This window comes from Ambystoma mexicanum, chromosome 14 (genome assembly GCF_040938575.1).
Source record: "Ambystoma mexicanum isolate Mex_15411 chromosome 14, UKY_AmexF1_1, whole genome shotgun sequence".
In the NCBI taxonomy this organism is placed as follows: Eukaryota; Metazoa; Chordata; class Amphibia; order Caudata; family Ambystomatidae; genus Ambystoma; species Ambystoma mexicanum.
Genome location: NC_090940.1, coordinates 385629647 through 385652933, shown reverse-complemented (window position 1 = coordinate 385652933; position 23287 = coordinate 385629647). Strand labels below are relative to the sequence as shown.

The following is a 23287-nucleotide window of genomic DNA, read 5'->3' as shown; positions in this document are numbered from 1 at the left end:
TCTGCAAATGTTCTGTTATTCCGATTATTAGATATTATATCGGCAAAGTAATCCCAACGTTATTGTTTGGCTATGATATGATATGGCATTTATAATGCGCCTATACACAAGTGTTTCAAGTGTATACATCAATCCCCAGTCTCATGTAATAGACTGGGAGAGACTTGAAGGAAAATACCGGAGACGAGTATTGCGTCTTCCAAATTGTATCCCTATAGCCAGCCTTAGATATGAGCTGGGTTTACAATCATTGAAAGCATGGCTAGACTGGAAGTGGCTCTCAGTGTTTCGATCAATTCTGGTTCCCCCTTCACCGTCTCTTTATGAAGACATTTTGGTTTCTTTTCATGGGTCATCTAATGCATACTTAAACAACAAGAAAAGTGCATGTGCCAATATCCTATTAAAATCAGATTGTTCGGAACAGCTTCTGGTCCAAAATCCATTGAAAGTTAAGGAACATATGAAAAGGATGGACTGGATCAGAACCATTTCGGCAATGAGATTGTCTAGGATTTTTGCTTCTATGACTCCAACAGACAAAACTAAATCCCCCCTGCCTACTTATTTGAAAAAATTCCCTGACTCGATTAAAAGAGCAGAATTTCTGAGATTTCGTCTGAACTTGTTGCCAACTCGAGAAATCCAACACATCAGAGATGGAGTCGAAATTGCTAACAACATCTGCCAGAAGTGTGAGATGGCAGAAACACAATCCCGCAGGCATTTATTTGTTGGTCACCTGTCCAGGTACTCTGGAATTGATGGTGGCAAGGCTAGTAAGATTTGTTGACCACAATTGGTGGTTAGAAACTGATTGCGTTTGGAATAGGATTGCCTCAGGCAATGACGTTTTTTTAACGGTGGAAGTGGTAAAATTGTTCAAAGAATGGAATTTGGCAGGGTTTACGCTAATAAGAGGGTGGTATATTATTGACAATGGGAAAGCTATTCTAGTTGGGGAAAAGTCGAGGCACCCCATTTCTTTTTCTTTCTTCTTTCATACATTTATGATTATGGAGTATATGTGTATAGATTTTATTGGACATAGATTGTTTGTTTAAATGTGTAATGAGCTTTGATGCTTTTTTTCCTTATATTTTGTTCTTATTTGCTATGCAAATTGTTTTGTTAAAAGTCAAAATATCTGACTAAATAAAATAAATTCAGGTAATCTGGAAAGGAGAGATATTAACAAGCTTTTCGAATTTTTGTGCATTGTGTTGTCGAACATGGAGATTGCACTCACCAGTTTCTTTAATGGAGGTTCAGCAGGGTGAGTGATGAGTACTTGCTTATAGATATTCTTAATGTATCGTTAAGAATAGCTAACCATTGAGCAAGTGTCTCAGAGTAATCGACAGTGGAGTTTTTATCAGAAGCCAAATTTACAGGCTTTAAAATTTGTGAACAGGGTACCTCTAAAATACAAGCCCGCCATATCAGAAGAACAATTATCTGCACTTAGTTTCTATGCTCTAATAACTGCTTGCGAGATGCATAACACTGCTCTTCTTTTTGGCGATAAAACTTGGCACCCAATTCCAGTAGAAAAAAGGGTGCTACTCAAGCTTCACCACCTAGTGTGCAAAAGCACTTGCCCCACCAGTGACACAAGTCAGGATTATCTGCAAGGATTTTTTGTCTGTATGAAAGTTTTATTTTCTAAAATTCGCAGACAAGAGATGTTTAAAAACTTTTTCCAAGTCGCACAAACATTTAAATATCCATTAACGTACTATAAAAAGTCATTACAAGCTCAAAGAACTAATTTTTCTGATTCATGTAAAGAAAATTACAAATTTGAATGAACAATACATGCAAATAGGTGCAAATCAGTGCATAACGTACAAAGTGCAATGTGCAAAATCCTTTGCTCCCTTCCTTTCTTTAATTCTTTGCTTTAGGCTAAGGAGAAAATGAGAAGCAAAATTACCCAGAGTTGTTGAGGGACTAAGGCAGCTGCCCAGATCAGTGGTTTCTGGCCAAACAATCACTGGATCTCAAAGGGACTCACCACCCCTCAGTGGAACGATCAAAGGCATTGAGAAGCAAAGGCTGTGAACCCAACAGCCAAGGGAGAGCGCATGCTACAGGAGCCACAAGAACATGGACCAGCATGGGAACTAAACTGAGGCAAAAAGAGAAGCAGCGATGTAGCAAGTCACACTGGGTTACTGCACGCACTAATGTGAGACTGTGCATCCTCCTGCAACCCCTTCATAACACATCCTAATTTCTAAATGTAGTTCATTGTTTGATTAAACATTAAAAAAATGTAAAAAGCTGCAGGTGTCAACAAATGCTTCACCCCAGCAAACTTTGAAATCACACATTTAACAAAACAAAAAATGTTAAATGGACAAAAACGCATGCAGTATTTAGGCAAGTACGCTCAGGCTCAAAATTACATAAAATTATCTCACTCCATTTTATTTGTCTTTTTTCCTCCAGTTAGTAAAAGAAAGATGTGTCTCTTTTTATACATATGTACAAGTTCAGTTATAAAAATAGACAGCACATTCAAAGAGAAAAAAGGCTTTGCATTGTTCAGATTTCCTCTAAATAATGTACATATATATCTATATACACACATACACAATTAAATCTTTGTAGGAAGGGGGAAGTTGGGAGAAGGGGGTGAAACTTTTGCATGATTTAACTTATTGAAAAGACTCCATTAGAAACAAAACAAAATTATTAAAAAACTTCTCTCATGGCAAAACAGTTCAGCCACTTTCAATTTGTGCAAATTAGAGGCGGAGTAATTAGCATGTACTAGCTAAAAGCCAGTAAAGGAAGAGCAAGGATTTGCTGCTTAAGAGCGGTCTCTGATCAGCTGATATTTTGATAATGTACTTGCATGAACTCACTGACAAGGCGTGCCATTTTGCAAGGGCTTTCAAATTCCTGGAGGTTTGATAAGGGCCTGGTTCCTTAGAGACTAAAACTTGAGTGAAATGCAGGTACTTCACTCCACAGTGTCTGATGAGGTAGCCTTTCCCCTCTTCTTCCAACTGCAAGGATCTCACAGGGAATGGAAGATAAAAAGGTTACATGTATGCATGAGACCCATTAGGATGAGGCGTGAAAAAGTGAAGCATCTTTGCTCTTCAGGCACTGTGTCCTTTCATAGACAGAGGGTCTTTGCTTTCTGCAGGTGCACATTTCTATATAATAAAAACTGGATCTGAAACATTTCCAACGTCGAAAATATGAATCCATGCCTTGGGACCAGTAATTTTGGATGGAAGATTGTTGGTTTTCATGTTTTTGTAAGACCACTAAAGAATGGGCTCTACCGAATGCAAACCAATGCACCTTATTATATCTGTGTATATTCTTAGAACTACATCCCTGTCTTTCCATAAATAATAGACATCAAAACTGTTCATATTGTCCAAACGTAGCACCCCAACTACAGCAGGTAGGGGAGGGAGTTGTGTTACACAACATGGGTTTTGCTGTGATAGTAATTGGACTGGTGATTACTCATATTCTGTGAAAGCAGAAAATAAGCAGCAACAGGAGAAGGGGCGCATGGCTAGGAAATAAGACAAAGGCGGCTTATTGCATCAGACTGTGCTAGAGTCTAAACGCCAGACTCCTAGAAGTGATGTTGCAGACACCAGAATATCACCTATAAGACCTTCTGAGGCACTCTCTCCTTGCACCCTCTGAGGCACTCTCTCCTTGCACCCTCTGGCAATTCCAAATCCATGGCGAGAATTGCAGCTTAATAGAGGGCCAGCTCCTTTATGATTCATTGAGGTGTTGGGCAGCAAAGGTCAATAGTGCAGAAATGCTTCCCCAAAACTTCAGACGATGGGAAATGTTCTGATGTTACTAAACAAAATTACTGAAAAGGAGCACGAGGTGAGTATTCAGTGTTGAAGAAAACATTCCACAAACGTCCTCATGTCATCAGCATTTCATCTCCCAGCATGTTCGAATGACAATCCAGTGTCATGTATATGATCATGTTATACTTTCTCTGAGCGTCTGAACTGAAAAGGCAAAAAAACGCCTATCCCACTTGTGCTGTATTTTGCTTTCAGTAGACGGGATAAGGAGAAGGCGTGGCATTCTTCACATGACCTTCAGCTGGCTACCTCAAACGCAATTTTATAATGCTGATTTTAAAAGAACAAGCTAGAGGCATTTTGAGTTTTCTATAGCCCCCCAGAAGTACCAGCAGCTTTACTTTGTCTACGAACTGGGGGTTCCGGTGTTATGTTGCCTGTCAAGTTCAGGCTTATAGGTGTCCCACAAACATTGTTTCCTTTGGATAAAGGGGAGCTCAAGGGAGATGATGCGGTTGATGCTGCAAAGTCTACAAGTCCAGGTGGCCGAACCAATGAAGTTTGAAGGGGACTGCTGGCAGATATTCCTGGAAAACCAGAAGAAATATAATGAAATTATAAGTTTAAAAGCACTTGTAAATAATATACAATGATTTATCATTCTTAATATCTAAGTAATACAAGCTTCACAAAGGCTTACAATTCATTGACAACTGGCAGCCACATACCCATCGGAGATTCATTTTTTGTTGAAATTATTTTGAAACAAATTTCCTTCATATTATTATTTTTTTTTAAATGTATTTAGGTGTTTGGCTTATCACAAACCTTTCACCATCAAAACAAAAGCATACACAATTAATGTCAATTTCCACATACAGATTACATAAGATCCAGAGTATAAAAAAAAATTCAATTCAATATATCTAAAACAGAAACTTAAAATGTCAATTAAAAATATCAAAACCAGCCTCCCATCAATAATATTCTTTCATAGAGCAGGTTGCACTTAATTATCTCATTAACAATTGGTCCTACTATTCGCTTTACTTCATATACATTTATCAAAAGGTATTTCCAAAACTACTCCTAAAAAACTGCATCAAGTGCAATGTTATCAACTCAGTCAACCCTGCGCAAAATAGCAAAAAGTGCTGTAATGTCTATCATTCTCTGTACAAAATCTGCATGCCAGATCTTTCACATCACCCAAAATTTCCTTTGTTCGATACAAGTTCATACGAAAGCGCAAAAATTGGTTCCTGTAATGACTGTTGGAGAAGTTCATCAGGTACTTGGCAGCCCATTGTATGTTCTAAAATCGAAAATAAAATGATAGTGCAATTTATCATTTTTTCTCTCATTCTGGGTTTGGATCCAGTCTTCCCTCCATAACTTAATTTGGACAGCCACCGGAATGGCTACTAATACTTCTTATGTTTTGTATAATTTCACAAGAATGTTTCGACAAGCAGATTTCCTGTCATTCAAGACTTGTTCATTATTGTTTAGTAAAGATCCTTTTAATGTCTGAAATGCAGATGGTACCTCGTCGCCTATGCATTTGTGATATAAGGATAGGGTTTTCCAAACTACCTACATACAGTGAGAGGATCCCCAACTCGTATTAAATAAACTGAATCAAGACTCCCTTAGGCAGTGAAAGAACTCTCTTCCAGAGCATGCCCTCTAAAACCGCCCATGTTCTAAATGAAAGTGCAAATGATTCTTCCGTTCCATATGTCAATATGGATACGTCTTTCATCTTATAAGGAGCTCCTTTCAGCTCCTAGCCCCCCCCCCCTGTACTGGAACTCCTTACCTCTCTCAATCCGCTCTATAACCTACCTTCTCCTCCTTCCGCACTTCCCTGAAATCTCTACTTCTCCATTCCCCGTAATGAAACCTTCCCCTCCTCTCATTCCCTCCCATTCCCTCGAATCTTCCCTATGATCCTCTACCTTTCCCTTCCCCTTACCCTCCCTCATTCTCGCCCGTATACCCCTTCTGTTTCCCTCCTCCTTCCCTACCTCACCCTTCCCTCTTCCCTCACAGTTTAATTGCTCTATTTACTGTTTTGTTGGTTTGATTCATGATTGTAAATTGCTTCTACTGTTATAATGTTATATGTATTCTGTTGTTAAAATGTAAAGCGTTTTGGATTAAAGTGCTATATAAACACAATAAATACAAATAAAAGTTCAAAACGGAAAGTAAAGACTAACAACCATAGCACCTCAACACAGCATACCCATTGGCAGGCACATTTTTAGCCTTCTCCCTTATAACTTTCTCTCGCGGAGCATCAATCAAAACAGAATTCAAACTCATTCCCAAGTATGTGAAGGTCTCCACCTTCCCTAAGGACTCTTGGTTCAAACACCATTCAAAGGCAATCTTTCACTTGCCCTGTGGTGGTTGAAGGATCAGGACTCTCGACTTTGATGCAATGATTTTCCAGCCATCCTGTTTGACCTACACTTGAAGCAAATCGAATTGGCGCTGCAAGCCGATCGACATCTAGTCCAGAAGGACCAGGCCATCTGCGTACAGCATCCAACTCGACGCCATTCTGTTAAGTCTTGGTGGAAAAGATTGGGCTCTTCTAAAAGTGTCTCCCAAGTCTGAAATAAACAGATTGCCAAAGGACATCCCTACTTCAGGCCCTTAAAAGTTCTAATTGATCTAGATAGGTGTCCAGCGAGGTTCAATCAGACTCTAAATGAGGTTGAAGAATGTAGTATCCCAGCTCTGTAAGGAAGCCCTGCCTGGCAGATTGAAGACTTGCCTGACTCCACCATGGTTCGGGCATTATGTTTCATTGGTGAACATTACACAAGCTCTGGGATTCTGGAATACAGAACTCGTGTTGAAGATCAACCGTTACCAGCTTCTGCTGGGTTTAGCAGACTCCCTCCTCGTTTCCCTTTAGAATATATACTTCACTGTATTTGTATAAATTAAATATATCAAACTATCGTCACCTCATCGTGTTATCTGTTCATTCTTTCCCCGGCCACTACAATTGGCGATGAGGATTCCTCGTGTCAGCGATCGCCTGCTGCTGCTAACACGGAGCTGCTCCGCTCATTCCCGAGCGTTGCAGCGGCTCCAATTTGTTCCTGAAGGTAACGCGCTCTGCTCCGGTCGTTTGAATTGGCCATTATTTCATCTGCAAGATAAACTCAACGTCCCATTGTGTGCACATCCAGAACTGTTGCCAGACACTTCCCTTTTCACCGTGCGCGCATGCGCCGTTATTTCTGAAGCAACTACATCTCTTAAAGCTACAGGCACGTTGTTAGTGCTCGGCAGCATTGTTTACACACCTTTCTGAAGCGGCGGCATCTCTTAAATATACAGGCACGTCTTTAACGTTTGGCAGTCTTACTTTTGCACCAGTCTACTGCTCGCCAACATTGAGTCACTAACAGTTCAGCTACCAAGTACCACAAAGAGTGCTCACATTTACTTTCTAAGCAATATATGCACTTTTCATTAGCCGTATTGGACAGAGATGAGTACATGTATGAAATCTGGCACAATCACACGCTTTGTCTTTATTTGAAGACCAATTGTTAATTGCCACAGCCATCACACAATATGCTCTGTTCATATTAAAGTATTTGTGGCACACCAATGGACATGTGATACACTCTTTGGAATCAATATAACTACTTTCCATCAACGCATTACCACCTGATGCCTCATCCACGTCACAACACCAGGGCTTTTAGCAGTGTTCCCCCGCCTGCATTTTTTATGCCAAGCTCTGATGAACCTAGTATTCCATGGAAGAGGTGGATAAAATCTTTTGAGCATTATGCTGGCGTGGTCTGTGGTCCCAATTGCAGTGCAGAGAAGAGAAAATCATTGCTGCTACATTGTTTTGACCCAGCTGGGCAGGAGAAGTACGAGACCTGCCAGACTTGTCAGTGGAAGAGAGTGTTAACATTGACGAATATCAACGGGCTGTCAAGAAAATTGACAAACATTTTGAAAACAAAGTAAGCATTATTTCGGAGAGGTACAGATTTGGGAAAAGAACACAGGAGGAGGGAGAGAGTGTTGAAAAATTAATTACTGCTTTGAGGAAATTGGCCAAATCATGCAATTTCAATGAACAGCTTGATGAGAGGCTAAGGGACCAGTTCATGTTAGAATGCCGTAGTGCAAAAGTATGAGAAAAACTGTGGTCCGAAAGTGACCCACCTTTAGACACTGTACTTCGGGTGGCGAAGGAAGTAGAGCACACTGAGGAATGTGTTAAGGAATTAGAGAATAAAATGAAACATGTGAAAATTGAAAATTGCAGCAGCAAGTCACTCAATGCATCAAGCAACTCTGCTGATGAGAATGAGTACATATCTATGGTCAATAATGCTACATTCAGAAGGAGAATTTCTAACAAACATTATGGCTCATCACAACCCGACAAAGGAAAATACAAGTCCAGTCTAAAAAGGTGCTGCCAGTGAATATAGTAGGAAAAACAGTCCCGACAAGCAGTCCAGAAATTCTAGAAAGAGATGCCAAGGAAGGTGTTATAGATGTGGCAGTGTCAATCAGTGGGCTGATGACCAGGAATGTCCAGCTTTGAAGATCATTTGCAGCAAGTGCAAAGGGAAAGGCCATTATTCAAAGTGTTGCAGATTTCGTGACATCTCTACAAATTGGATAGGAGGCAACTCAGATAGTGGCCATAGTGATCGAGATGAACAGGAAGAATGTGTATTTGTCATAATTGGCGATGATGATGAAGAGGTTTTGGACAGTTCCAAAGCTATGGTCTCGATTGATGGCAAAGAAGTGAATATGATGATTGATACCGGCGCCAAGTACACACTTCTGCCGAGGCATTTATGGAACAAAGAGAAACATGAATATCTGCATGAGACTTATGTATACCCCAGGGCTTATGGTGGGGTGAAGATTGACATCATAGGATGGCATTGGGGAAAATTGAGATTTAAAGGTAGGAGAGCCAAAGGCAAGATTTACATCACGAATGAAGGCAGGACGCCACTGTTCAGTTGGACCCATCAGAGTAAACTGCAAGTCAAATTAGACTCTAAGAATCAGTGTCGACTATAAATAATGATAGTAGTAGGACAAATGAGGTTTGTGTCATGGGTAAGGCAAACAACGAGATATCATGCACGCTGTTTTTCGAGATGGTGTGGGAAGTCTTCAGGGCTATGCACATCAGATACAGTTAAAACCCAATCATAATCCTGTAGCTCAGAAATTGAGAAACATTCCGTTATCCATGCGAGAGGAAGTCAGAAAGGAGATCAGAAAGATGGAGGAAATGGGGATCATTGAAAGCACTGATGCTAGCGAATGGGTTTCGCCACTTGTTGTCATAAGGAAGATATCTGGGAAACTTAGAATTTGTGTAGATATGCGTGAATTGATCAAGTGTGTTATTCCCGATCGACATCCCCTCCCCAACATACACGAAATAGTCTCCACAATTGGTCCTTCGAAGTTTTTTTCCACTTTGGATCTGACTTTGCATACCATCAAATCAAACTGCACAAGTGTTCCAGGAATCCTACTGCATTTATTACACCGGATGGACTTTTATCAATTTAAGAGGATGCCGTTTAGATTGGTATCTGCAGCCTCGGTCTTCCAGAAGGTGATGCACAAATTGTTCGAGGGTGCAGCCGGTGTTATTTGCTTTCAGGACGACATATTGGTCCATGCTGGCACTCAAGAATTGCATGATAAGAGGTTGTTGTATGTATGTCAGAAGTTATACAGAGCAGGAATGACCTTACGTAGAGACAAATGTAAAATTAACTGTTCTGAAATAGAATATTTAGGACATAAGATTTCTGCTGAGGGAATTTCTCCAAGACCACAACTAGTTGACACAATCAATAAAATGCCAAGGCCGTGCAAATAGGAAGAAGTTTGCACATTTATTGGAATGGCGCAGTATTACTCCAAGTTTGTCAAGGATTTTGCTATTCACACTGTTCCATTGCGAGAAGTACTCAAGAGGAAGGTGTTTGAGTGGAATAATGAATGTGAAGAGGAGTTTAATTTCATTAAGGATGCAATAGGATCAGCTCCTGCTTTAAAGAATGTTTTCACCAACAAGAAGATAACCATCACGACTGATGCTAGCAATATTGGATTAGGGGCTGTTGTCACCCAAGAGCATGAAGGTCATGAAGTGGTAATTGCTTTTGCCTCAAGGTTACTTAAAGGGGCGGAGTTATCATATGCTGCAATTGAAAAGGAACCCTTGGCTATAAAGTGGGCAGCCGAGAAGTTTCAAAGTTTTATATGGGGAAATGAAGTTGAATTCCGAACGGACCACAAACCATTAACTCATGTATTCACGTCAAAGGGTCTGGACAAGGTCTCTAACAGAATAAGGAGATGGGTCATGATACTACAAGAATTTAATTATACAGTAGTATATGTTCCTGGAGTTAAGAATGTTACAGCTGACTGTCTCGTTTAACAAATATTTCCGAGATCGATGATGGGGAGGATGACATGGAAGTGGTGTTAAGCATCGAAGCAGCTGCAATTTCAAAATCTGAATGGGACAATGCTGAGCGAGATGATGGCAGCATCAAATGTTTAAAAGATCTACTCAAGAGTCATGAATCGTGGAACAAGTCAAAATTTGAAAATGGCAATTCGATTGCCTTCTGGTCCGTCGCGGATGAGCTGCATGTGCATGACAGATTTGTGATGAGAGGAGATAAATGAAGTCCTCTGTCAGGTCTGAGCCAGAGGATCATCGAGTTGGGACACGAAGGTCATCAGGGTGTGATAAAGACTAAACAAAGAATAAGGAACGACTTCTGGTGGCCCGGATGAGACTTGCAGATCGAACGCTACATTAGGGACTGTATCCTTTGTTGCAATGATGAGAAAAGATGTGTGAATGCGAGACTACCGATGGTGATGACCGAGATTCCTAACAAAGTATGGAAGGATGTGGGCATGGATATTTTAAGCCCTGTGTGTAACAAAGGAGTGCAGAAGTATTGCTTGGTAATTATAGATCTCCTCACCAGGTGGGTAGAAGTACTAATTGCATCTAGTATTACGGGAAAAACTGTAACTGATTTTTTATTTACCATTTGTGAGAGGGAAGGGTACCCAGGGAGCATTCTTTCTGATAATGGTACCCAGTTCAAATCCAAAGAGGTGGCAGATTTTTGTAGTAAACATTCTATCGAACATAGGACAAGTTCCATCTATCACCCCCAGACAAATGGGATGGTTGAGCGTTTCAATAAGGTATTGAAGGAGACGATCAGGATGGCGTGGTCCAATGGGATGGATTGGGAAGAAGCGGTAAGGGAAAGGGTGGTCGCTCATCGCTTCACACCACATTCCAGCACAGGTCTTTCGCCCTTTGAACTCAGTAGAGGGAGAAAGGCCAATACCAAATTGGCTCCTGTGTGGCTGGACAACAAAGGCATGGGGCCAGAGAAGGATTTAGGTGCAGTCCGTGATGAAGGGTTCAGAAGAGGAATAAAATTACCTTTGATAAGAGGGCACGCAATGACAGGTACGATATGACCACTGTTGTGGGAAAGTTTGTTAAGATACTACCCCCTCCTGCTCTTAAGAGTCGGACCATGTAAGTGGTCCAAGCCTGTTAGAGTAGTAGAAGCTTTTCGCCATGCAGTTAGGACAGAAGATGGAAGGTTATGGAATGTTGAGAGGATTTGGGTATGTGAGAGCAATGAACAAAACGAGAATGGTAGTGAGAATGGCAATTTAGGTGTGAAAGTCAGGAAGTGTAGATTTGGTGGGGGCACAGATGAAAGGAAGAAGTGTGCGTCCAATGTTGAAAACAAAAAACCTTTCCTTGTCAGTCAATTCCAGAAATATTGGATGCGCGTCCAGATGGGGAAGATCATATCATCCACCAAAATGGATAGAGGATTATTTGGTTTTTACTTGATTTTTATTTACCGAAACGGATGGAGGACTATTTGGTTTTTACTTGATTTTAATTTTTTTCTCTTGACTTGTTTTTTTTATTGTTTTGGTTTGTTGTTTTCCTCCTGTCATGAAATTATTGTTTCCTGAACATTATAAAGGAAGGGAGATGTGCAGTATCCCAGCTCTGTAAGGAAGCCCTGCCTGGCAGATTGAAGACTTGCCTGACTCCACCATGGTTCGGGCATTATGTTTCATTGGTGGAGATTACACGACCTCTGGGATTCTGAAATACAGAACTTGTGTTGAAGATCAACTGTTACCAGCTTCTGCTGGGTTTAGCAGACTCCCTCCTCTTTTCCCTTTAGAATATATACTTCACTGGATTTGTATAAATTAAATATATCAAACTATCGTCACCTCATCGTGTTATCTGTTCATTCTTTCCCCGGCCACTACAAAGAATAAAACACTTTAATGGCCTGCAGCAAATCGGTAAGGCATCCCACTCCGACAATTTAAACCATAAGAGGAACCCATCTATGCTGTCAAACGGTGGGGCTAAGTCTATGAACACTAAATACAACCTCAAAGTGTTTGACCTTTCATGGTATTTAGTAAATACATTCACGCTTGTTGCCACTCCTTTAACAAAACCAGACTGGTGGATATCATAACAACTAGAGGACTTCACCCATTTTGAAAGTGAAAGACCATTTAAGTTCAATGTGGCAAATATCTTACCTGCTACATCCAAAAGGGCGATGGTTATTTGAATCAGCCCTTTTTAAAAATTGGGACGATGATGGCTGATTTCTAGATTTGAGGGACCTCCTGTAACGCTCACCTGATTCCCACGGAGGCGCCGGTCTTGGCAGGTTGGTGTCTGTGACTTGAAAAGTGAAGTGCAGGACTCGATTGGCTTCCGGGGCTGAGCCTCTTCGCACTGTGTGTCTAACTCGAAGAGTGAGATATCTGCAGGTGAAAGAATATGGGGTTAATGATCTGGGGTTGTCGGGTATCTCTCTCCCTTTCCCTTCCTCGCTTTTCCGTGGAGCCCCAAGGTCAACGTGCTCACCTTAGATAGGTGAATGCTGGACTCTCCATCTGCGTCTGGTGCAGGGTGCCGTTGCCAGTTCCTTCACTGGGTGAAACGTAGGCCTCTTGACATCAGAGGATTGCTACCGTTGTTAACTGCACGAACGGTGAGTTTCCGGACACCTTTTAAGTCCTTACAGTCTTTAGGTGCGTGGGCACGTTAATGTGGAACAGGGCTCTGTATAATGCTTTTTCTATTTGTCTTGCAAGGCTCTTGAGGTAGAAGATGGTGTGAAGAAAGCCGAAGTTCGAGCCAGAGTCTTGGAATGAAGCGCTTGGAAATGCGTAAGTAAATGCCGGTTGCCTGCTTTTCAAAAGCTCTCTAACAGTCTCTTTTCCCTTGCAGCTGTGAGTTCGGGTGTTGAAGAGACGCTGGAAACGCCGGAGTATTTGCAGGCGCCCTATTGTGGCGGGCGCGATGGCGCGTAAGTAAAATACCTGTCTAATGTCTCTTCTCTTTTGTCTTTCAGGTGCAGGATTGCAGCGTTGAAGAAAACCGGAATTCGCGGAGTGCCGGTAAGTAATTCCACACAGGAATAACTATGCTTTTGTCTTCACAGGCGGAGGAGCAGCGTGAAGAGATGGTAGCTGCCGATGGATCAGGTGAGGAAAGCGCTGCGAGTGAAGGTTGCCGTGCTAACCTGTTTCTTGTCTTTGCAGGTGCTACTGAATGCTGGATACAGGAATGGTAAGTGTTTGTTCTTGCAGGTTCAGGATCGGAAAGAAGAAAACTGGAACAGACACGGTGAGCGTTCTGCTGGAGATGCAGGATAACGCGAAGCACGTTTCATCAATCGGGTGTGGTTTAAATAGCCTTGGAGTGATGAGGCGTCTTCCTCCACGGCCTCGCCTGGGTAAGAAAAGAGTTCCTGTTCCAGAAGAGTTCCAGTGTTGTATCCAGGGAGTGGAGCTTGCCCCACCCAGGTAAGAAAGTAGTCCCAGCTCACAGAGGATTCCTATGTGGCTGGTAAGTAAGCAGCATGGTCTGCTGCAGGTAAGTCCACCCAAGCATCTTCATACAAATTATGAGCCCGGCGCTTCCAGTGCCGGGACCAGTGACTTTGATGAGCCTGGTGCCACCGGCGCCAGGACAAGGTCCAAAAGGTCCCAGTGGGGACCGGCTGGTGCCTAGGATGAAGGTTAGGGGCCTGCTTCCAAGGACGTTGGGCTGGTCCTAGCTCCTTGGAAGCAGTGATCATGACACCTCCCTTATCTTCATCACGTGTCCAAATAACAAAATTAATAAGTCCACTCAAAACCCTGGTTCTTCTTTGAGAATAGCATTTGTCAACCCGTCTGGGTGCTCTGGAGTTACTAGCTTTCTTTAAAAGATCCATAATATCCTCCTTTTCAATTTGAATTGACCACAATGTAGGTATTGTTCCAGCAATTATTTTGTTAACTTTGTCAGCAGGACTAAAAAGACTTTCAAAATGATCTACCAAGGCCTCTTCCGATACTGCATTTACCTGTAGGGACGGTTGGGGGGTATCTACGCTATTAATAAGTTTCTATAGTTCCCCAGTACGTTTCTTGCAAATCAATTTTAGAATGCTTTCAGCATCACCCTGAAGCATCATGGCCTTATGGGACCGTAGCCAGTTTGTATTTTATTGTTTCCTATTTTCAAACTATCAAATATCTCTAACCCTGGTATAGCTTTAATTCATTTGATATCATCTTTAAGCCATTTTCTTTTTTCTACTAACTCTTGGTCAAACACATGTTTATGCCAGAAGGTCTGCTTACCAACCTTTGCACAGACCTCAGTAAAATCTATCAAAATAGGGGAGTAGTTAAGAACTCTGGATATTTTGACCCTTCCAATTACTTATTTAGTCGCTATCTCTCTCCTTAAGCAATTTTATCTCTTTGGGTTTCATCCTCAATCAGGTCCTTCCTTCAGAGAAGTTTACCTGCTCCCCGTATTAAACCTCATTGAGCATCTTCAGAGTTCACCACTTCATTTTTAAGGTATTATGACTGCTACTGGAAGATGTAATTATCTCAAAATTCCAGACCAAAGGAAGTATGTTACTTGACACAAACTTGTAATCCAGAATTCTAAAGTGGGTTGCCCTAGACCAAGATAGATGCCACGGGATGTCACCCTTCACCTGCCCGTTTGGTATGTGAAGATCCCTAAGGTTAGTTTATCTTAAAGATAATAACCCTGTTTTCTCTGAGGGCTTAGAGTAAGATCTCTCTTCGCCCAACACGTGACACTTTTTATCTATACAGCTGATATTTAAATAATCACAAATCAGAATTACTGGATCAGCCATGTTTGCATATCACTCATCAATCAATTTCACAAGGCAATCAACAAATCTTCCATTTCCCCATAACAGCAGGATTCCAATACCTGTTAAGCACTACACAGAAAATCCAACCCAAAGATCGTGTTGTGTCCCAATGAACAATGGCCACCTGAATACAGGGCTTGGGGTTTCGGACCTCTAGAATCTATATTCCCATTCCACTTCTAAGGGCTAATAAGAGACCAGACGTGGGTCTTTCATTAAGGCGTTTAAAAGCGGGGTTTAAATAAATGGAATAACCATCCAATGTTGTGTGGTACCCTCCCATGTCTCCTGTAAACAGAGGATGTTAAAGTGGTAAAACTTGAATTGTTCCTTTCCAAACAGGTGAGAGATGTCCTGCATATTTCAAGATCCTATTTTTATGCCCTTAATTGTTGTTACATCCTTCAGTTAATCTCCTTTTTTTTAGGCCCTCAGCTTCCTGCTGCATTACAATTCTCCTTTCCGAAACCCGCTTCTCCTCTAAATTTAACACTCAACAGGGTTCTCTTGTTTTCAAAGAAACTTCTCTTCCCGCTGTCTTTTACTGAGTCACCCACTAGGTCATCACAGTTTACCCCTTCCCAAGCTTTTCACTTTCTGGGGGTTGTTTTTTTAATGTATACCCTTTCAGGTCCCTTGGGCTTTTTGCTACTGCTAGACTTCAAAGTTAACCTCCATTAAGTCAAATCCCAAAAGGTAGCGGACACAGGGCGGCCTCTGCTAGAGTTTGCTTAATCAAATTAGAATTTAAATGAACCATTACCCAATCAAGTTGGGGGTCACTTAAAAACTCCACATGTTTTATGTCGCTAGAACAACCAGCCCTCAGCTTTGGAATGTAATGAAATAGCTTCAAGACAACATTGCTACGATTCATATGCAGGCCATCATCCACATACAGAAAGTTTTCTAGTAATATACATTTGTCAAGCCCATCTGTAAAACTCCTTACTCTTGGGTAATCATCTAGCGTCCAAGCCAATCAAAGAAGACCTCTGTCAGTTTCCATTGGTCTCCAACTTGCGCTTTACATCAGACGCTAGTCTTTTTTGGTCTTAAATCAGGAAGTCCGGAAAAGGTTTGTCATAAAGTATCCTTACAGAACCCTCTAGGCATGGATCTACAGTAGATCACAAACTTTACTCCAAAGTTCTTTGATGCAGAGTCTCCAAATTATCTTCAATGGATTAGACAGACAAGTTCATGAGCTCCTAGATAAGTTCCTCTTGTGGGCTACATGGGTCTGTGTGACTATGTAAGGTCTTACTCGCGGTGTCTGCTCATTTCGTCGAAAAAGAAATCGAATGACCATTTGGTCTAAACCAAATGGTGGAAAAAAAAAAATGGTCCAATTTTTTAAATTTATTTATATATATATTTTCTTTTTGTTTGGTTAAAAAAAATTAATATATAAAACAGGGGTTTGGGGGGGGAACCCCCCCAAAAATTGTAAAAAAAATAAATTAATAATTTGACCATTTGGATTTTGACCATTTGGTGTCGACCAAATGGTCATTCGACCATTTGGTTGTCGACCAAATGACTGGTAACCCTTACTCGCACCATGGACCCGAAGAACAGTTTGGGACTGGGCTTTCGCCAGCATATTATTTTTAAAGTCTTTTAAGTCAGACTCCCACGGCCCTGCCAGGTTAAGTGGAATATCCAAACTATGTAAACATTTCCTTGAATTGTTAGATTTAGGCTTTTTACCTTGACCTAAGTTCTTACACTTCTTTTGCTGCACCTTAGCTCCTTGCTTCTTTTCCTGTGTTAATATACAATAATCTCTTAAGGAGGTCTTGAGATCTTCGTTTGTCATGAACCATCAAACTCGCCCCTTCTGGGCTTCCTGGTCCCTGTCACGTCGGGCCTTACACTCCATAATACTATCAACATGGCGGCAAGCTCGGCACGCTGCTTGCCAGTCTTCACGTTCTACGCAGCGTCCTCTATAAAGAAGCCACACCCCGGCGGCCCCGCGTGTCTCAATGCTGCTACTAGCTGTGATCGGACGTGTGTTCCGAACTTTCTCTAGTGCTACTTGCTATCCCCTGGCCCCTGGATTCCCTTCTTTCGACTTCTTCCTTCTTTTCTACTTCCCGGAATCTCTGTGCCGCTTCCGCGCACCCCCAACACCTTCTTGAGTACTCCTGGAGTTTCCTGTGATCCTGGACATCGAAGCTGAACGTAATCTGGAAGCCGAGGACGGCCGAGCAGGCTTATTTAAGTCCCGAACCATACGAAAGAAGACTCCACCAAAGGAGGACATCAGGCAACATAGACAGGTGAGAAGGGGGGAAACCTGTGACAGATTGAGACGCCACCTGACCGAAGTCGATACAGACATGGAGGCGGCCATCAAGGATCTTATGCGTGGCATGCAAGAATTATCAACCGAAGTACAGAACTTGAAAGCGGAGACCGCCGTGCTGAAACAATTGGTACTCTCGCGCGACTCTGCCTCAAAGGACAGCGTGTTATTGGGCGGCATTGTTGACAAATATGACGGCTGTGCAAAAACCCTCCGAGGATTCCTGGATTCTTGTTTGGTCCACTTTACCTTTAAACCTTATTATTTTTCCACCCCAGGGCTAAAGTGGGCTTTATTATTTCTCACCTCTCCGGGAATGCCTTAGCCTGGGCCACACCATTAGTTAACACCGGAGATTCTCTTTTGGATGATTATAATGGATTCATTCAAGCACTAAAAACTATGTTTGACCGCCCAGAACGGGTCTTTAGTGCTCAAGAACATTTACTCGATTTACAGCAAGGCTCTCAGGACATGCTCACCTACGTAACTCGATTCAAGCAATTGGCTAAAGAAGCGGGTTGGCCTTCTGAAGCTTGCTTCACCCTCTTTCGAAGAGGGCTAAACGAAGATGTTAAGGATGAATTAGCCAGGGTAGGAAGTCCTAGTTCTTACCAGGCACTTATGGATCTTGCTCTACAAATTGATTTCCGAATCCAGGAAAGAAAGGCAGAGAAAAGGAAGACCAAGTCAACCATCCAAAAAAATCCTCTTGCAAGCCCTTCAAAATCCGAAGATTCTCCTGCTCCTACAAATGAACCCGAACCCATGCAGCTAGGGGCCTTCCGTGGACCCATATCCCCCAAGAAAGGTTGAGAAGGATCCATACTGGCTTATGCATGTACTGTGCCTCGGACAAGCATTTAGTCAGAGAATGTCCCTTAGCCCCTCCACGGCGTTCGGGAAATGCCAGCTCATGATCCTAGATGGAGCTCAGTTTCGGGAGAGAGATGCAGGCTCCACATCTATACCATCCTTAAACTCTCCTGGACAAAACTCCCTGGTAGTCTAACAGGCTTTTCTATCGTCATCTGAGAAGGAATCCTACCCCATTCTGGCACTAGTGGACTGTGGGGCCATGGGAATATTCATAGATCAGGAATGGGTCCTTAAACACCATATTCCTTACGAATCCCGGAACGTCCAGCAACCTGTACAAGCAATTGATGGAAGACCTCTTTCTTCTGGACCCAAAACCCTTCAGACTAAGGAAATTGAGCTTGCTATAAACCATCAGCGAGAAAGGATAAAGTCTGACATCATAAAATCTGCTCATTACCCAATGGTTTTGGGAATGCCCTGGCTACAAAAACACAACCCATACATCAATTGGACAGCTGGTTCCCTGGTCTTAGGTTCCGAATTTTGTATGTCCCATTGCCTGCTCCAGGATCCTTCATCGACAACATCAGAAGAACATTCAACAACTCAGCAAGATCCTCTTATGGTCTCCAACATCATCCAGGTTCCTAAAACATACCAGGAATACGCCGATGTGTTCTCTTCTGCTATTGTCCAAGCCCTGCCACCCCATAGGCCGGAGGACTGTGCTATTGAGACTGAACCTTCCGCCGTGATTCCCTTTGGAAGGATGTTCATCCTGTCTGAACCAGAGAAAAAGGCCCTTCGTGAATACATAGATACTAACCTAAAAAATGGCACCATACGCCCATCCAAGTCTCCGGCTGGAGCTTCATTATTCTTTGTTCCTAAAAAAGACACCAAGGAACTCAGACCTTGTTTTGATTATCGAGGTCTTAATCAGTGCACCTTTAAGGATTGTTATCCATTATCCTTGATCCTGGATATCCTGGAAGCCGTAAGAGGAGCCATAATATTCACCAAATTGGATCTTAGGGGTGCTTACCACTTGATTCGTATTAGAGAAGGTGACGAATGGAAGACAGCCTTCAGGACAGCCTTCGGTCATTACAAATACTTGGTCATGCCCTTTGGACTCTAATGCTCCGGCAATCTTCCAACGCTTCATGGACCGGGTGTTTTCGGATATGCTATTTCTTTTCGTCATCGTCTACTTGGACGATATTTTGATATTCTCTAAGGATCCTCTCAAGCATGAAGAACATGTTAAATCAGTGTTACAACGGCTACGCGAACACAAGCTTCTAGCAAAACCCGAGAAATGCCTTTTTCATGTTTCCACTGTTCGCTATCTAGGATTTGTCCTTAGCCCAGATGGCATAGGCATGGATCAATCCAAGGTTAAAGCCATACTATCCTGGCCAACTCCGACCTCCGTAAAACAGATCCAATCTTTCCTGGACTAGGCCAATTTCTATCGGAAGTTTATACCATACTTCTCCGAGATTGTTCAACCGATCATCTCCTTGTTGAAAAAAGATGCTCCCTATCGATGGACCCCAGCCCAGGAGAAGGCTTTCCAACGCCTAAAAACAGAATTTACACAAGCCCCCATCCTGGTTCAACCTGCTATAAATCGACCATTCTTAGTGGAAACAGATGCCTCTAACTATGCCATCGGAGCAGTTCTGAAACAGGAACTAGATGACAGGCTGGAACATCCTATTGCCTATCTTTCACGGACATTGACCTCCAGTGAAACTCATTACTCAGTCTTAGAAAAGGAACTTCTAGCCATCCACCAAGCCTTCACCGAGTGGCATCATTTACTTCTAGGAGCTAAACTTCCTGTCCAGGTTCGGACGGACCATCGAAATCTCCAAGTGTTACAGTCCATGAAATGCAGGAACAGCCATCAGGCCAGTTGGGCGTTCTTCTTTGCTCAATACCAGTTCCAAATTCACCATGTTCTGGGAACACAAAACGTAATTGCTGACGCCTTGTCTCGGCGCCCTGACTATGAACCTCCTGATGACCAAGCATTTCCCAAGATGTTTTCCCACACAATAATTGTAGCCCAGACGACCAGCCTCCTAGATGAAGTCCGCAGTCAGACTCAATCCTCGGAACTCTGGAAAGGTATCTCGGACAGGAACCAGTGGAAACTGAAGACCAAAGATGGATACTTGTCCAAAGACAATGCCTTGGTCATCCCAACACAAAAACTACAGCAAAGGATAATAAATCTCTGTCACGATACTCTTTACTCCGGGCACCGTGGTATTACCAATACCCTCCGATTAATACAAAGGCAATTTTGGTGGCCTGGAGTGAAAACTGATGTACAAAGGTATATCCAGGCATGCTCTGTCTGTACTCAAAACAAACATGACAACAAGAGACCAGCGGGTTTATTGCAGCAACCTCCACTTCCAACAAGGCCTTGGGAATTCATAGCAACAGACTTCATTGTGGAATTACCACCTTCCAAGGGATACACAACCATCATGGTCACCATTGATTTGTTCACCCATGTGGCCCATTTTACACCTCTGTTTAAACTACCATCCTCGTCAGAACTTGCTGGAATTTTCCTGGAACACATATTCCGACTGCATGGACTCCCTTCCAAGATCATATCAGACAGAGGGCTCCAATACATTTCTCAGTTCTGGAAACATCTTTGCCAAATACTAGGAATCCAAAGCGCTCTTTCCTCAGGATATCATCCCCAAACCAACGGAGCCACAGAGCGCGTAAACCAAACCTTGGAACAATACCTCCGTTGCTTCGCTACCAAGGTCCCTCTTAATCCCAGTGGCAGAATTCGCATATTATAATTCGGACCACTCTGCTATTAAGACCAGTCCTTTCTTCTGTAGCCAAGGATTCCACCCTTCGGTTATACCCTCCATCCTTCCTCATCCTACACCAGTTCCAACAGTCGATTCCTGGATTGAAATGCTCATTAATGTTCAAAGAGAAGCCAAAGAACAATTAGAAAAGGCCAGGACCCAGACCAAACTGTATGCGGATTCCAAACGAAGACCAAGCCCCTCCTACACAATAGGGGATAAGGTTTGGCTGTCCTCGAAACTACTACCACAGCATTTGTGACCAAATAAATTGGCTCCTCTATATTATGGGCCATTCCTTATAAAGGAAATCATCAACCCAGTGGCCTACCGACTCAAGATTCCAGACTCCTGGAAGAAAATCCACCCAGTCTTTCACACGTCCTTAATAAAGCCATATGTTCAGACCTCTCGAACTAACCTTCGGCCCAAACCAGTAATCATCAATGACCAACTGGAGTATGAGGTCTCCAGGATTTGCGATTCTAGATATAGATGTGGCAAACTCCAGCACCTAGTGGAGTGGAAAGGATAGCCCCCTAGTGAACGCACTTAGGAACCTATCTCGAATCTAAATACCCCCAGGCTACTCAGAAGGTTCCATCTCATACACCCGGGCAAACCCGGTGGAACGAGTGTCCGGAGGAGGCATGCTGTCATGAACCATCAAACTCGCCCCTTCTGGGCTTCCTGGTCCCCGTCACGTCGGGCCTCACACTCCATAATACTACCAATATGGCGGCAAGCTCAGCACGCTGCTCACCAGTCTTCACGTTCTACGCAGCATCCTCTATAAAGAAGCCACACCCCCACGGCCCCGCGCGTCTCAAAGCTGCTACTAGCTGTGATCGGACGTGTGTTCTGAACTTTTTCTAGTGCTACTTGCTATCCCCTGGCCCCTGGATTCCCTTCTTTCGACTTCTTCCCTCTTTTCTACTTCCCGGAATCTCTGTGCCGCTTCCGCGCGCCCCCAACACCTTCTTGAATACTCCTGGAGTTTCCCGTGATCCTGGACATCGAAGCTGAACGTAATCTGGAAGCCGAGGACGGCCGAGCGGGCTTATTTAAGTCCCGAACCATACAAAAGAAGACTCCACCAAAGGAGGACATCAGGCAACATAGACAGGTGAGAAGGGGGGAAACCTGTGACATCGTTGGTTTTAGATGACAGATGTATCTGTTCTTCTACAACCACCAATCCACCCAAAGGCATATCCTCCAGATCAGCATGTACTTCTATGGTCACTAGAATAGGAGCTGGCACATTGGACTCCACTCGATTACTATCAGCCAGGACCTCAGTTACAACTGGGATCTGAGGAAAGTTAACTCCCCTAACCTGAACTTTCTCAACAACACTGGGCTCCAGAACACTATGTTGGTTGGTGTATTAATGTAGTGTGTTCATTGGGGCCGATAGTTGTGCCCTTTTCCATGTTTTTCAATGACACTGATGAGGATTCCAAGCAAGCCCTTTGATTCCTCCTTCCGTTTATTATGAGATCCAACACCTGTTGAACTAGTGCATGGACATTGTCAGAATTCTTATCCAACATCCCTTACATTGCAGTAATAAACCCCACAATGAGAATCATCTTGGAGTGAAGCATTGCCAACAATGTGGCATGATCATTTAGGTTGTCATTTATGGATTCATATAAATTTAAGTACAGAGCCAACGTGATGGTCAATGCTGACATTATATTAAAGTTACCTCTACTGAAGGGGTTGTGGGTCTCCCTAGTATGGTCCATAGATGGTCTTCGTGAAAGTTCAGGAGTCAAACATTCAGTTGACAGTGAGTTAGATGAACTTTCAAAACCTCTCATAATTCTAGAGACACCCGAACGGTCCAACACCGGCTTCAAGGCCACTCTCTGTGTTGGTTCTCCAGGTGATACACAAGGGGAGGTTCTCATTGCCACACCTCCCTTCTTTCATTCGCTATCATATCAGCAATGCAGGCAATGTTACGTGTTAATTCCTACAGGTTTAGACTCAGAGCAGGGGATATGGGTAGCGAGATCAACGCACAAGGTGGAGGCCGGCGGATTAAAAGGTGATGAATGATATAGTGACTGGGGGTCAATCGTCACCGCACTCTGCAACAGTTCTGTGTTGGTCATCTCTGATACTGATCTCTCCTCCCGAGTCCAGTCATCAGCA

The 23287-nt window shown here is 42.8% G+C and overlaps 1 protein-coding gene across 1 annotated transcript in view; it reads right to left on the bottom strand.

The window, feature by feature from the left end:
- Positions 1-2407: 2407 nt before the first annotated feature.
- The window catches only part of INO80 (INO80 complex ATPase subunit), a 1945052-nt gene continuing 1924172 nt past the window's right edge, over positions 2408-23287 (bottom strand). The window contains exon 36 of the mRNA XM_069637507.1: positions 2408-4390. Within this exon, the coding sequence (XP_069493608.1) occupies positions 4173-4390 (218 nt within the window). The 3' untranslated portion in view covers positions 2408-4172. The remainder of the gene's footprint in view (positions 4391-23287) is intronic.